A 15,455-nucleotide genomic window follows, 5' to 3' on the forward strand; every position below is an offset into this window, starting at 1 on the left:
CAGCTTTCCCTCTCTGCACTGCGCCCCTTCAGCGAAGTGGGAGGAGAAATGGAAGGGGCTCCGTTTCTCCTGCTGCTTCGCTGAAGGGGCGCTACGCACAGAGGGAGAGAATATTTTTTTCTTGTTCTCCCCCTCTAAAACTAGGTGCGTCTTATGGTCTTATATGTCCCCCTGGAATGGCCACTGTGCCTTTGAATTCCACAGGTGCACCTGTATAACAACAACAACAACAACAATTTATTATTTGTACCCCGCCCTTCTGGCTGGGTTTCCCCAGCCACTCTGGGCGGCTTCCAACAAAGATTAAAAATACATCAAAATGTCACACATTAAAAACTTCCCTGAACAGAAAGTTGAATTTCTGCACGTCTGCAACAAGGCAAACGTAGCCTAGGGGCTAGATTGACATTAGCATCTTTGTGTGATGTGTGTCTCCAGCGGGGCATGCACACAACCTGTTTTGTGAACACTGCACTGTTTGAGAGGGGCCGGCCACAGTGGGTCGTGTGAGTGGGTCATGCTAATTGCTGGAGCTGAGGTTGAATAGCTGTCTGAGGGCAAAGTAGATTTGGTAGGAGAAACTGGGTGGTTCCCAACATTTTGCCCACCTAGCCCAGTATTGTCTACACAGGCTGGTAGCAGCTCTCCAGAGTTTCAGGCAGGGACTCTTTTTCCAGCCCTATCTGGAGTTTGTGAGGGAGACACACTGCCGCTGAGTTGTTGCTCTTCCTATCAGGTCAGGTGAACATGGGAGAAATGTGCAGGGAAGTAACACACAAGGGACATGTGGTAGGGTTCCATTATGAGATGCTTGTTACATACACATTAAATTACTCAGGTTAAGTGCCGGCCTCACAACGTGTTTGTCGGATACCCTGTGTGAGGTGCATCTGTCTCCCTCATCACTGACTTTCAAGACGAATTCAAAAACACCCCTGTTCGCCTAAGCATTCAGGGACTGAAAACACAGATCCTAACAACACAGGGATTACTGGCTGAGAGAATGTTTTCAGAATGTTCTGAGTGGTTTTAGAATGCATACACACACACACACACACACACACACACACACACACTCGATATATATACAGTCGTACCTCAGAACTCGTACGCCTTAGTACGCGTACGTTTCGGCTCCTGAACGATTGAAAACTGGAAGCAATTGTTCCGGTTTTTGAACATTGTTTGGAAGCTGAACTTCTGGCGCGGCTTCTGTGGCTTCTGATTGGCTGCAGGAACTTCCCGCAGCCAATCGGAAGCCGCGCCTTGGTTTCTGAACGTTTGGGAAGTCGAACGGACTTCCAGAATGGATTCCTTTCGACTACCAAGGTACCACTGAATCGATATGTTTGCTACCCCTGGACTCCTTCAGGAGGAAGGAATAAATAAACCACAATAAATACATTTCTGCTGGTTTTTATCATCCCGGTGGTGCCACTACAGGAGGATGATGGCTCTACCTGTCTCCATCACGCTGCCAAGAATGGAAATGTGGAGATGGTCAGCTTGCTGCTCTCCACAGGGCAGGTGGACGTCAACGCCCAGGTGAGTCTAGGGCTCGTTGCAAGTGGGAATTGGGGCGGACTTGCATTGTTCCCCCACCTCCCCTCCACATCTTGGTCTGTGCATGTTTATTATTTTGTGGCACTTACACACTCACACATATCTGTGTGTAAATAGTCGAAGCTGTGTACGAGGGAGCAAAAATATTTAAAACAGATCTATTGAAAACAGCAGCTCTACAACCTTTTTTTTTGTGAAAACGCACACTGAAATACAGCAATGCTTAAGATGAATTATTTAGGTGGTTTGTAAACTGCTTGGTCAAAGAGCTCTTCATGCGGTACAGAAATGAAATTGTAAGTAAAGCATAGATAAAATCCACAAACTATTTTAAGAAACAAATGTGCCTAAAACCATCATCGTTGAGAACAAACATATATAAAAATTAAAAACAAACAAAATGAATATGGGTAACTAAATCATGTTTGGGTTGCCTCCCTCACTGAATAAAGGTGTTCTGTAAGTGTCTAAAGCAATGCCTCATGTCATAATAGACATTATAATTCTTTATTTGGGATATATTTGCTTTGTTCGTGCACTGGAGGTCCAATTCTCAGCAGGTGAAGGGAAAGTCCTCTTGATAGAACGTTATCTGCAAGATGCCCTGTCTGGCACCTTGACCTTGAACTTGCCCCAGCAGCTAATTGGCAGGCAATGCAATTCTCCCAATAGCACACAACCGCCTTTTGAGCCACAAGCCTCCTGTTGCCATCACACAAGCCTCCTCTCTCTCTCTCTTTTCCCATGTTTAGGATAGCGGCGGTTGGACTCCCATTATCTGGGCTGCTGAGCATAAGCACATTGAGGTGATCCGCATGCTTCTCACCCGTGGAGCCGACGTCACGTTGACTGACAATGTATGTGAGTTTTTGGTCCCCTGGCTCCCGTGCAGGATGAGCTCAGGCCGGCAAAGCTGGCGCAAAAGGAAAAGTGGGTGGGGCTTGCTCTAGATTAACTAGAGGTTGCGTCTGCACGTGCTCAGAAACAAGGGGGCCAAATGGACTGTACCACTTTGGCCTGCAGGTGGGGAGAGGGGTTATATAATAATAATTTATTATTTATACCCCGCCCATCTGGCTGGGCCTTCCCAGCCACCCTGGGCGGCTTCCTACTGAATATTAAAAACAATACAGACATTAAAAACTTCCCTAAAGAGGGCTGCCTTCAGTTGTCTTTTAAAAGCAAGATAGTTGTTTATTTCCTTCACATCTGAAGGGAGGGTATTCCACAGGGAGGGTGCCACTACCGAGAAGGCCCTCTGCCTGGTTCCCTGTAACCTCACTTCTCGCAATGAGGGAACTGCCAGAAGGCCCTCGTTGCTGGATCTCAGTGTCCGGGCTGAACGATGGGGGTGGAGATGCTCCTTTAGGTATACTCGGCAGAGGCCGTTTAGGGCTTTAAAGGCCAGCACAAACACTTTGAATTGTGCTTGGAAACGTTATGGGGTTGTTTTGTTTTTATTCGTGATTGTATCATGTATTTTGTGTTCTTAATTTTTCATTTTTATGCTGTGAACCACTCTGATATCTTTGGATGAAGGGCAGTAATAATTATAATAATAATAATAATAATTTATTATTTATACCCCGCCCATCTGGCTGGGTTTCCCCAGCCACTCTGGGCTGCTTCCAACAAAACACTAAAATACAATAACCTGTTAAATATTAAAAGCTTCCCTAAACAGGGCTGCCTTCAGATGTCTTCTAAAAGTTTGGTAGTTATTTTTCCCTTTGACATCTGCTGGGAGGGTGTTCCGCAGGGCGGGTGCCACTACCGAGAAGGCCCTCTGCCTGGTTCCCTGTAACTTGGCTTCTCGCAGCGAGGGAACCACCAGAAGGCCCTCGGCGCTGGACCTCAGTGTCCAGGCAGAACGATGGAGGTGGAGACGCTCCTTCAGGTATACTGGACTGAGGCCGTTTAGGGCTTTAAAGGTCAGCACCAACACTTTGAATTGTGCTTGGAAGTCCAAGAGCACATTGCAGTAGTCCAAGCGAGAGATAACCAGAGCATGCACCACTCTGGTGAGACAGCCTGCAGGCAGGTAGGGTCTCAGCCTGCGTACCAGATGGAGCTGGTAAACAGGTGCCCTGGACACAGAATTGACCTGCGCCTCCATGGACAGCTGTGAGTCCAGAATGACTCCCAGGCGGCGCACCTGGTCCTTCAGGGGCACAGTTACCCCATTCAGGACCAGGGAGTCCCCCACACCCGCCCGCCCCCTGTCTCCCCAAAACAGTACTTCTGTCTTGTCAGGATCCATCCTCAACCTGTTAGCCACCATCCATCCTCCAACCGCCTCCAGACACTCACACAGGACCTTCACTTATCAAATTTATCACAAATTTGATAAATAATAATAATATTATTTTTTTAAAGAAAATGTGCATTCACATTTTTAAAAAGCACACAACTCTCTGCCAATAGAAAGCACTGGAAATGTTCTATCCTACCTGGTTTTCTGTTGTTTTTAATGTGGGTGAGCATTCCATAAATGTGACCCCCATCCCACTTGAAGCCTTGAGTGGTACAGTCCGTCCGGTCACCTCAACGTTCTGTCACCCCCTTCTGCTGCACGTGTGGTTCTGACCCTGAAGCCCGTTGCTTTCTAATGAGTGGGATAATCAGTTCAACTTGCATAAATCTGCATGGAAGAAATGCGTATCCATCGTGACTTAGTGTTGTTGTTGTTGTTGTTTAGTCGTTTAGTCGTGTCCGACTCTTCGTGACCCCATGGACCAGAGCACGCCATGGACCAGAGAACGTGACTTAGTACCTGTTTGTAAAACAGAGCAAAGAGGAGAAATGGGCTCTGGAGCTCACTGGTGTAAGACTTTTTATTGCAGCTCCATGCGTTTCAGAGATGAACACTAGAGCGACGTGAAACGTGTGCAAGTTTCTTTGTTTTTTAAATAAGATTATATTAAAGCTTTTTCATAACGCAAGTAGATAAAAGAAACCAGTCTAAATAAAAACAAAACCAGAGAGAAAAGAAAATGCCAAAGGAACACCAAAAAATAGAAGAAAAATAAAAAGGACTTCCTATTTTAATTCTGTCAGTTACATAAAATAAATTATTCAAAATATTTACTCAAGAACGACTCCCAACTGATCTACTTTAAGTTAGGCAAGCATGCACGTTCTTAAAATTTAGAGAAGCCCTGTTCTTATCAAGTAACTATAGCTTGAAAAAGCAGCAGAAGGAATCTTCATTCTCTCAGCACGCCTGCTGAACGCGTAGAGCTACAATCAAAAGTCTCTCCTAGTGTTCTCTTTGCTCTGTTCCTTTATGCTGCTTTTCCTCTCTTGCAATAATAGTACCACCCCCCCTGACAGAATCATATCCTCCCGTAACTCCTCCCTCTTCTCCCAACCAGGAAGAGAACATTTGCCTGCACTGGGCCTCCTTCACGGGGAGCGCGGAGATTGCGGAAGTCCTGCTGAATGCCCAGTGCGACCTCCATGCGGTCAATTTCCACGGAGACACGCCTCTGCACATAGCCGCGCGGGAGAGCTACCACGAGTGTGTCCTGTAAGACCAGCCAGGGTTCCCATCCGCATTGCAGGGGGGTTGGAGCTGGCTGGTTGGCGCCACGACACCTTCGGCTCTAATCCTCTCTTCCTTCCCCCCTATCCCCCGAGCAGCCTCTTCCTGTCCCGGGGGGCCGACACTGAAGTGCGGAACAAAGAAGGGGACACTCCCTTGGACCTGACCTTGGAGAACTCGGAGGTGTGGTTTGCCTTGCAGCTGAACCGCAAGATCCGCCAAGGGATTATGAATCGCTCCGTGCGCACCGAACGCATCATCAGCAGGTGCGGTTTGAGGTCGTGTCTCTATGAGGGAAGGGGGGGTCTGCCTCCAACTCCTCCCTGATGGACAAGGTGGTGCTTGTATGGCTGTTTCTGTGTGGACCTAGCAGAGAATTGCATCCATTCTGCCTCACCAGCAGTAATAATAATAATGATAATAATATAAAGTGGTACCTCTGGTTGCGAACGGGATCCGTTCCGGAGGCTGTTCGCAACCTGAAAACACAACCCACGTCTGCGCATGCACGAGTTGCGATTCACCGCTTCTGCGCACGCGCATGATCTCATTTTGCGTGTCTGCACATGCGCAAGCGGCGAAACCTGGAAGTAACCTTTTCCGTTACTTCCGGGTCACCGCAGGACGCAACCTGAAAACGCACAACTTGAAGCACCACTTTAGCCTCCTGCTGCCACCACGCCACCAGAGCACGATTTCTGTTCTCATCCTGAAGCAAAGTTCTTAACCTGAAGCACTATTTCTGGGTTAGCAGAGTGTAACCTGAAGCGTATGTAACCTGAGGTACCACTGTACTCAAAAAGACATCACTTTGGCTGCACACACGACATACCTTTAAAGCTCTCTCTCTCTCTCTTTCCAGGGACGTGGCCCGTGGCTACGAGAACGTCCCCATTCCCTGTGTCAACTCCGTGGACGACGAGCCCTGCCCAGAAGATTACAAATACATCTCGGAAAACTGCGAGACTTCCACCATGAACATCGACCGCAACATCACCCATTTGCAGGTACTTCCATTGGCTGGGCAACCTGGGCTTCGTAGTGACTGCCCTCCTTCCAAAAATAAAAACAGTTTCTGAGACGAAAAGGGACAGTTTTAAAGAACGAAACATTTTTAGCAAGGAGCCGGAAAAGGCTACCGCTGTGCTAATCTGGAATTGGAAATTTGCTTTCTTAAGGGCGCCAGCGTTAACCATCCCCAGTACCTTGTGTTTAAGGGGGCAGTGCTGGACGAGTAGGGGACAGGGGAGGCTTTGCAGGGGCCCAGGGGAAGATCTCAGGGGCACCACAGTGGCAAAACCCCTCTTGTGGTGCCTGCTCCACCCTCCTCCTTTCCCTCCCCAAGTTGGCAAGGCAGTGCACCTGTGGGCTGCAGGTGGCTTTGCCCCAGGTGGGGGCTGGTACCTCTCCCTCCCCCTCCCCTTGTGTGGCATCCATCTCACACCTTGTCTTTTCACATTCCCAGCATTGCACCTGCCAGGATGACTGTTCCTCCAGCAATTGCTTATGTGGACAACTCAGCATCCGCTGCTGGTATGACAAGGTGAGTGACTGAGGGAGTATAAGTGGCTTGTTAGCTGACCCAGAAAGATGGAAACCTTGAAATGTCAGGAAACCTACTAAGTGGAGTATATAAACTGGCACCCCCTTTTTTTTTGTCAGAGTGGGATATGGTCTCCATTTGGTTGAACTGGAAGGTGGCTTTGGTGCTTAGCTTCTTTGTGGAATTTTCTCCCCAAAGAGGCCTTTTAGCAACAGCTAAAAGGGTTTTTGATCTCTTGTTCATTTGAACAGCATCAATATTATGATGTGGCATGGTTAAAACTGTTCTTCACAATGTTTTTGTGTGTATCGTATTTGTGTGTATGTGTGTGTATACACACACACAGTGGTACTTTGGGATGCAAACGGGATCCGTTCTGCGACACGACGGCGCGTCTGCGCATGCGCGGGTCTTGTTTCGCTGCTACCGCGCATGCGCGTGACGTCATTTTGCACATCTGTGCATGCACGAACGGTGAAACCCGGAAGTAATGCACTCCGTTACTTCCGGGTTGCTGTGGAGCGCAACTCGAACACGCTCATCCCGAAGCGCATTCAACTCGAGGTATAACTGTGTGTGTGTGTGTGTGTGTGTACACACACACACACACACACACACACACACACACTAGCAAAGCGCACCCCTTCCCCCCATGGATCACCTTTGGCAGGTGGGCAGGATTGTCTACCTCACTTTGTCATGGTGTCGGGTGAGTGACAGGTAGGTTTCTCCTGCCCACCTGTGTCAAACGTTAGCCAGCAGTGTGAGAGAAAGTTCTGGCCCAAAAAGGCTCCTCAACCCCTGGTCTAAGGCAAAGGTGAGGAACCTTTCTTTTCTTTGCAGGGCTGTTTACCCACGGGAAAAGTCAACTGGGTGCTGGTGATTTTGGTAGGCAGAGCGAGGAGTGGGGGGGGGGCACGATTGGGCCAGATGTGTGCCAGGGGGTCCTTGGCGTCAACTCCATCTGCTCAGTGCCTGGCCACTGCTCTTCGTGAAATGAGCAGGCCCTGGAGAACATCAGAGAACCCTTTGCAGGGCAAACGGGTTTTAAGGTGTACTTGCAGAGCTCCTCTGCAGACACATCAACAGTAAACAATTCCTTGAAGATAACAGACCACTGTCCTATGGGCAGAATTTCCATTTTGCAGTCAAAATCCCTGGAGGGATTTTGTCCACACATGTTGACAGGGAAATCATTCTGCCCAGACACTGAGGTCCAGTGCCGAGGGTCTTCTGACGGTTCCCTCGCTGCGAGAAGCCAAATTACAGGGAACCAGGCAGAGGGCCTTCTCGGTAGTGGCACCCGCCCTGTGGAACGCCCTCCCACCAGATGTCAAAGAGAACAACAACTACCAGACTTTTAGAAGACATCTGAAGGCAGCCCCGTTTAGGGAAGCTTTTAATGTTTAATAGGTTATTATATTTTAGTGTTTTGTTGGAAGCTGCCCAGAGTGGCTGGGGAAACCCAGCCAGATGGGCGGGGTATAAATAATAAATCATTATTATTGTTGTTGTTGTTGTTGTTATCTCAATATCTCAGGCAAGCCCTATTTTAATCTCTGGCTATAGATTTGAAAGGCAATAGGGAAATGGCAGCAGCGTTGCCACAATATCTCCTCCGCCAGGATAACTTCCTTACCCTCTCCTTCCCGTTCTTCCCCCTCTTGCAGGACGGCCGTTTGCTGCAAGAGTTCAACAAGATCGAGCCACCCCTGATCTTCGAATGCAACCAGGCCTGCACCTGCTGGAGAAACTGCAAGAACCGTGTGGTTCAGAGCGGCATCAAGTGAGTCCTTTTTTGTTGTTGCTGCTGTGTTCAGAACCTCCAAACCATCGAAAGGGGACGCAGGCCCCACCACAAGTTTCTGCGTGTCTCTCTAGCCTGCTGGAAACCAGTGTCCTTCTGTTCTCCCTTCACCGCAGGGTCCGCCTGCAGCTCTACCGCACGGCCAAGATGGGATGGGGTGTCCGGGCATTACAGACGATTCCCCAAGGAACCTTTATATGCGAGTGAGTTGGTGCTGGAGGAAAACTTGTCTTTCCCTTTCCCCCGTCCCCAAAGCTCCAGCTACATCAGGAGAGGTGTTGTGATGGGTGGGTGGGAAGGAGGGAGGGAGGCAGAGAGGCCCTCCTCTCCAAACTTTGGGGTTTCAGTACTAGACTTTGCCTGCTTCAAGGAGCAGCTGCCCAGCAAAGCCCCTCTCTCACATCTCCCACGTTTTCCTGCCTGAAGGTATGTGGGGGAACTGATTTCTGATGCAGAAGCTGATGTCAGGGAAGACGACTCGTACCTGTTTGATCTGGACAATAAGGTGAGGCTATCCAGGCTCCTGGGTGGAATCTACACACACATAAAAACACTGTGGAAATGCTTTTTTTTAAAAAAAAAAGGTTAGAAAAATATATTGAATTTGTCATAAGCTCACCATCGCCATCTAGTGTCATGTTTGCATAATGCACTTAAAGCACACTTAAAGCGTCATTGTTTGCAGCTATATAGGTTTGCCTGGGTAGGAGTCTGAAGAGAGGGATCCTCTCTTAGAAAAGAAGGGCCCCAGCTCAGGGAAGCAGATCAGGATAAACCTGAGTTAAATTGGTCAACGTTTAGGAATTGAAAGTGCTAGGTCTTACAACCCGGGTTCCCTCACTGCGAGATGTGAGGTCACAGGGAACCAGGCAGAGGGCCTTCTCGGTAGCCGCAAGGAAATAAACAACTACCTGACGTTTAGAAGACATCTGAAAGCAGCCCTGTTTAGGGAAGCTTTTAATGTTTGATGTTTTATCGTGGTTTTAATATTCTGTGGGGAGCTGCCCAGAGTGGGAGGGGTATAAATAATAGTAGTAGTAGTATTAATAATAAATTATTATTATTATTATTAGCTGTTTCAGGGTCATCAGCAGGAAATTTCCAGGGAGGTGGTGGCATAAAACACTGGAGTGGGGGAGCAGGCTAGTTTCTCACCCCCAAAATGAGAAGACGAGAGCCTGCACATTTTGCCCCAGATCTCAGCTTCTACAAATGATAGAAACTTCCTTTTTTTTTTTCTTAAAAAGAAATTCTAGGAATCTGGGGATCATAATTCATTGGTGGAGGGACTCCCCACCCACCCTTTCTCGTGGATGCCCCAGGTCTCTTTGGTCTTGGGTGGATGTAAAGCCCTGGAAACTGTCCGGGTCCCCCCTGTCTCTGATCTCCCTCCCTCTATACCTTGCAGGACGGTGAGGTTTACTGCATCGACGCACGTTATTACGGGAACGTCAGCCGCTTCATCAACCACCTGTGCGACCCCAACATCATCCCCGTGCGGGTATTCATGCTTCACCAGGACCTGCGTTTCCCCCGCATTGCCTTCTTCAGCAGCCGGGACATTCAGACCGGCGAAGAGCTAGGGTCAGTGGAGATAAGAGACCTTGACTGAGCCATTTTCCCCCTCCACCCTTTAGCCAAAAAAGGCTTGCAAGAAAAAAATAAATAAAAAATCAGCACCAAGACAGTCCTTCCCTTTAAGATTCACAATCTTTTTTTAAAAAAAAAAAAAGATACGGCACATGAGGAAATAGGAAGAGGAGGGAAGAGGAAAACACCAGCTCAGGCACAGGTTGTCAAGAGTTTTAATGCCGATCTTGGTGGGGGTTCTGGCTGTCTTTCCCTTGATGAAGAGCAGTCCCTCCCCTCTCCATCAGTCATGCTAACCCTGTTTCAGCACAAGGGCCTGGCTGAGGGCTGACCACCTCCTTTCAAGGGCTACCTGCCAATGGCAGGTGTGTCAAAAGTATGCAGGTATGCAGACACACACACCCCACTTTCAGCATGGTACCCATGGATACGCATGCGCCTTTGGAGGTTATTCCTGGCCTCTGCAGGCACCTGTAGGGGACGTGGGTGGCACTGTGGGTTAAACCACAGAGCCTAGGACTTGCCGATCAGAAGGTCGGCAGTTCAAATCCCCGTGACGGGGTGATCTCCCATTGCTCGGTCCCTGCCCCTGCCAACCTAGCAGTTCGAAAGCATGTCAAAGGGCAAGTAGATAAATAGGTACAGCTCTGGCGGGAAGGTAAACGGCGTTTCCGTGCACTGCTCTGGTTCGCCAGAAGAGACTTAGTCATGCTGGCCACATGACCCCGAAGCTGTACGCCGGCTCCCTCGGCCAGTAAAGCGAGATGAGCGCCGCAACCCCAGAGTCGGCCACAACTGGACCTAATGGTCAGGGGTTTACCTTTACCTTTTAGGGTAATGATAAAGCGGGATATCAAATCCAAACTCCTCCTCTTCTCTTCTTCCTCCTTTCCCTCTTCCCCTGCTCTGCCCTCCAGGTTTGACTACGGCGACCGCTTCTGGGACATCAAGAGCAAATACTTCACATGCCAGTGCGGCTCAGAGAAGTGCAAGCATTCGGCCGAGGCCATCGCCCTGGAGCAAAGCCGCCTCGCCCGCCTGGAGGCTCACCAGGACGGCCTGCCCGACAGCAGCAACCTCCCTGCCACGCAGGCCTGAGCCGGGGCCAGCTGCCAGACCTGGGTGTCGGGACCCTTCCCCTCCCCTCCTTCTCCAGCCGGCTGTGGCCTGCTCTCCTACGGCAAGCGAGATGGAAGCGCAGGAGTTTCTCCTTTCTCCCTCACACCTTCCACAAAGAGGAAGAGTTTGCCTGGAAAGAAACAGTCCGGCTGGCAAAGGAGGACAGAGAAAAACTCTCTCCTGTTCCAGGGAGGTGAAAGCCAAAGGAGCCTCTCTGCTTTGGTGCAAAACCTTTCCAGACACAATTGGACTACAGCCCCCATCAGCCCCAGCCAGCATGGCCAGTGGCAAGGGATGATGGGAGCTGTAGTCCGGCCACATCTGGAGGGCCGAAAGGTGGCCAGCGCCTTGGACAGAGCAATGGATGGCCTTCCAGAGATGGCTACACTGCATCTCGCTGTGGGGGTTGGGAGGCCACAGCGTCCCCGTCCCTGGCCTGGAGAGGGCAGAGGTCAAATGTCGCGTGCGCAGCTGGAGGCCTTGGGCCTGATGCGCATAGCCAGGCCAGTATAACTCCTGAGCCACCCACACTTTTGCATCCTTTGTTGCCAACCGGGGAAAACTTTGCACGCATGACTTTCCTCTCGTGCCAGGCCAGGGTGCGCTCATTGCTTGTGCGCAGGCACCAAAGCGAGGCCACATTTTGAGCCCTGCGCCTGGGGCCGGCGGTCTTCCTCCTTCAACAACCACACGCCGCAAATAATCGCCTGATGCTGAGTCACGGACAGGCCCGCCAAACAGGCTCCTGTTTGTGAGGAAAGACTCTGGGGGATCAGACGCCCATGTTGCAGTGTGGTTGTTGACGGAGGACAAGCCGACATCAAGCGGTGAGGAGCCTGAGGGTTGCATTCAGAGATAATGCTGCCTCCTCCTGGTGGGGTGGTGTATGCGCGTGTCGCTGTCCTGCTTTCTGTCTGATGCGCCGTGTCAGCTGAAGGGGGGGGGGATGTTTTTTAGTGGCCTTTTTCTTGTTTGGGGGCCAAGTTAATGTTTACCTTTTGTGTGTGTGTTGTGTGCGTGTGACACAAGTTTCAGTTTCGAACTGGAGCCAAGGTTTTTCCAAGCTTGGTGATCCCCGTGACGGTCCCATAGCTGTATCTCCTTTCAACCTCTGGAACAGCAGAAGTATTGATTCAGTTTGGAGGGGCCAGCCTTATCTTTCTCCCTCTCTATCTTCTCTCTTTTCTATGGGTTTTCACAATTTTGTTTTTTAAACTGTAATTTTCTGGGGCCATAAAAACCAATAAACGTTGGCATCTGGCAATTTTTTGATACAAACTTAAAGCAAAGACGCAATGGTGTGTTTTTTTCCCTTCTTGACTCATTCCTGGCTGGGGACTGTGTGGATAAGAGGCATCTGAATGCTAGTTTGCAGGTCTTTTGTACCTCTGGATTTTTTTTTTGGGGGGGGGGGGACAGGGCCTTGTCTATGTAGTTACACGACCTTGCAGACATCCTCCGAGAATCCCAGAAGCTCAGCAAGATCCTCACCCATCCCTCAAAGTTCCTTGGAGGATTTTGTAATAAACAAAATATGCCGTTATTCCCTTACGGGGACACAAGAGCCCTTGTAGAGTCCTTTGTAGGTTCTCCATCGGTAGGAGAAAATAACAGAGGCCAACCAGAGAATATTGAGAAACAAAGCAGCTAGTAAGCCTGATCTTTATTGAACTGTTGCAACAGGGTGCTCCCCTCATACGCAGGAAGGGAGGAGGACCCAGAACAAAGGTGTGCCTGCCCTTATATAGACCTTTTAAATTTCCTGCCCTGGAGCTCAAGACCACCCCTCCATACATCATACCTACATCACAGAAGGGGTGTAACCCAAGACCACCCCCCACAAACATCATACCTACATCACAGAAAAGGAGGTCTACAACAGAAATTTGAATGTTGTTGTTTTTCCTGTCTGCCAGGTTATCTGATAATGCCTTATCTGATTGCCTTTCCTACTGGTCTGGCCATTCCTTTGAGATGGTGATTACCCAATTCCTGAGACAATGGGAAGGTTCCCTCACCCCCCCTCCCTCCTTGCAGAGAAAACATTTGGTCAGTTTGGGAGTCAAAATGGTTTCAGGGCGGTCTTCCTGTACTGCTCCAGACATGTGGTCCACATATCCATGTACGTGCTTGGTTGGTACATTTATGAATATATATATATTATATATAAGACCTTAAAGACCCTCCACTGTTCGAAGCAGTTTGCCTCTGAATATTAGTTGCTAGGAGTCACGAGTTGGGGAGAGGGCTGTTGGTCTAGATAGGCCTTTGCAGCCTCATCCATTAGGTCTCCTGTGTTGACGGAAGAGGACGTCATTTTTTGGCCTGCCAAGGTGGAGTGCCTGCAACCCAGTTTTAACAGAGGGCCCTAGTTTCGTTTGAAAAGGGGGCAGCAAGCATTGGCCCTGTCTACTGATTCCCTCCTGCAGGAAGCTAGAGGTGGGCAAAGGACTCTTCAAAGCCCCATCCCACAACGGGAAGAGCAAGAGAGGCTTTGACAGGAAGAACCTGGCTCTCTCACGAAGCATCTCGGCTGCTGCTGGCACCAGCCAAGGCAGAGCTGAATGGCAGGGAAGAGGTGAGGGGCAAAATTAAAAGGGAAGCCTTTGCTAAAGCCATTCTTGTCTGTGTGGTTTTGAGTAGGGGGAGAGGAGAAAGAGGCCTTTGCTGGTGTCTCCATTTATAGAAACAATGGTTGAGGTACATCACAGTGCATTATTATTATTATTATTATTATTATTATTATTATTATTAATACTCTGCCCATCTGGCTGAGTTTCCCCAGCCACTCAAGGCGGCTCCCAATCGAGTGTTAAAAACAATACAGCATTAAATATTAAAAACTTCCCTAAACAGGGCTGCCTTCAGATGTCTTTTAAAGATAGGATAGCTGCTTATTTCCTTGACATCTGGTAGGAGGGCGTTCCACAGGGCAGGTGCCACTACTGAGACGGCCTTCTGCCTGGTTCCCTGTAACCTCACTTCCTGCATTGAGGGAACCACCAGAAGGCCCTTGGCACTGGATCTTAATGTCTGGGCTGAATGATGGTGGTGGAGACACTCCTTCAGGTATATAGCACCGAGGCCGTTGAGGGCTTTTAAGGTCAGCACCAACACTTTGAATTGTGCTCAGAAACGTACTGGGAGCCAATGCAGATCTCTCAGGACTGGTGTTATATGGTCCCAGCAGCCACTCCCAGTCACCAGTCTAGCTGCCGCACTCTGGATTAATTGCAGTTTCTGGGTCACCTTCAAAGGTAGCCCCACATAGAGCACATTGCAGTAGTCCAAGCGGGAGATAACTAGAGCATGCAGCACTCTGGCGAGGTAGGGTGTCAGCCTGGGAGGCCAGATTCAGATATGCAGCCCTAAATGTTGGCTGGATTTATTTATTTGAATTTGAGTCCCACATTTGCATGTAAATATGCTCAAAGCATTTCACAACACAGCAGAAATGAAAATCTGCACATCATTACACTAGCAATCAAACACAAAATAATTTAAAATCGTAACACAACTTAGCAAATAATTTGATTACATGTACGTTACGGCGTTTCAAAGTCATCATCCTGAAACAAACTGTAAATCATTAAAAGGTATCAATGAATGACAGATACAATATACATTCCAATGCCATTGCAGGCCGAAAGCAATATAACCAGCAACCCATTGCATAACAGCACTATATTCCAAGTGATACAGGAACATAGCAAAGGTTATAAAAGAGGTAGACTCTTCACAGAATAAAATCCAGACCTGCCTCTCAGAGGAAGAAAGGAAATTTGCAGGTCCACGTGTGTGTATGTGTACGTGGTCTCACAGGTATTTAGTGTCCTGATATATAGAACCTGTGGCTGCGAGCCATTTTCACAGGTTGCTGACTCCATATTCCCTTCATAAGAATGCATTGGTATTATTTCTTAAATTTGCATGCTACCCTATCCTGTAGATCTCTGGACGGTTCACAACATAAAATGACAATATGAAAAAGCACTGTGGAAGCTAGACTTCTTCAGAGTCATGCCACCGGTCCATTTAGCTCAGCCCTCCCTACATGGACAGCCATCTTGGGTTGCAGAACAAAGGCTAGCCCAGCCCTCCCTACATGGTGCCTGTTGTTTAGTCGTGTCCGACTCTTCATGACCCCATGGACCAGAGCTGGCCAGGCACTCCTGTCTTCCACTGCCTCCCGCAGTTTGGTCAAACTCATGCTGGTAGCTTCGAGAACACTGTCCAACCATCTCATCCTCTGTTGTCCCCTTCTCCTTGTGCCCTCCATCTTTCCCAAC

General features: G+C 49.0%; 1 protein-coding gene across 4 annotated transcripts in view; it reads left to right on the forward strand.

Annotated features, from left to right (window-relative positions):
• Positions 1-12,450, forward strand: part of EHMT2 (euchromatic histone lysine methyltransferase 2) — a 39,384-nt gene extending 26,934 nt beyond the window's left edge. For all 4 annotated transcript variants that reach the window (XM_083723248.1, XM_083723246.1, XM_083723247.1 and 1 more), the window contains 11 exons: positions 1,444-1,545; positions 2,316-2,420; positions 4,938-5,092; positions 5,206-5,373; positions 5,970-6,114; positions 6,573-6,650; positions 8,321-8,436; positions 8,574-8,660; positions 8,884-8,962; positions 9,866-10,041; positions 10,965-12,450. In XM_083723248.1, coding sequence (XP_083579374.1) covers positions 1,444-1,545; positions 2,316-2,420; positions 4,938-5,092; positions 5,206-5,373; positions 5,970-6,114; positions 6,573-6,650; positions 8,321-8,436; positions 8,574-8,660; positions 8,884-8,962; positions 9,866-10,041; positions 10,965-11,145 — 1,392 coding nt within the window. In that variant the 3' untranslated portion in view covers positions 11,146-12,450. The remainder of the gene's footprint in view (positions 1-1,443; positions 1,546-2,315; positions 2,421-4,937; positions 5,093-5,205; positions 5,374-5,969; positions 6,115-6,572; positions 6,651-8,320; positions 8,437-8,573; positions 8,661-8,883; positions 8,963-9,865; positions 10,042-10,964) is intronic.
• Positions 12,451-15,455: the final 3,005 nt, after the last annotated feature.

The sequence above is a fragment of the Podarcis gaigeae genome (genome assembly GCF_964106915.1).
Source record: "Podarcis gaigeae genome assembly, chromosome: 2".
NCBI lineage: Eukaryota > Metazoa > Chordata > Lepidosauria > Squamata > Lacertidae > Podarcis > Podarcis gaigeae.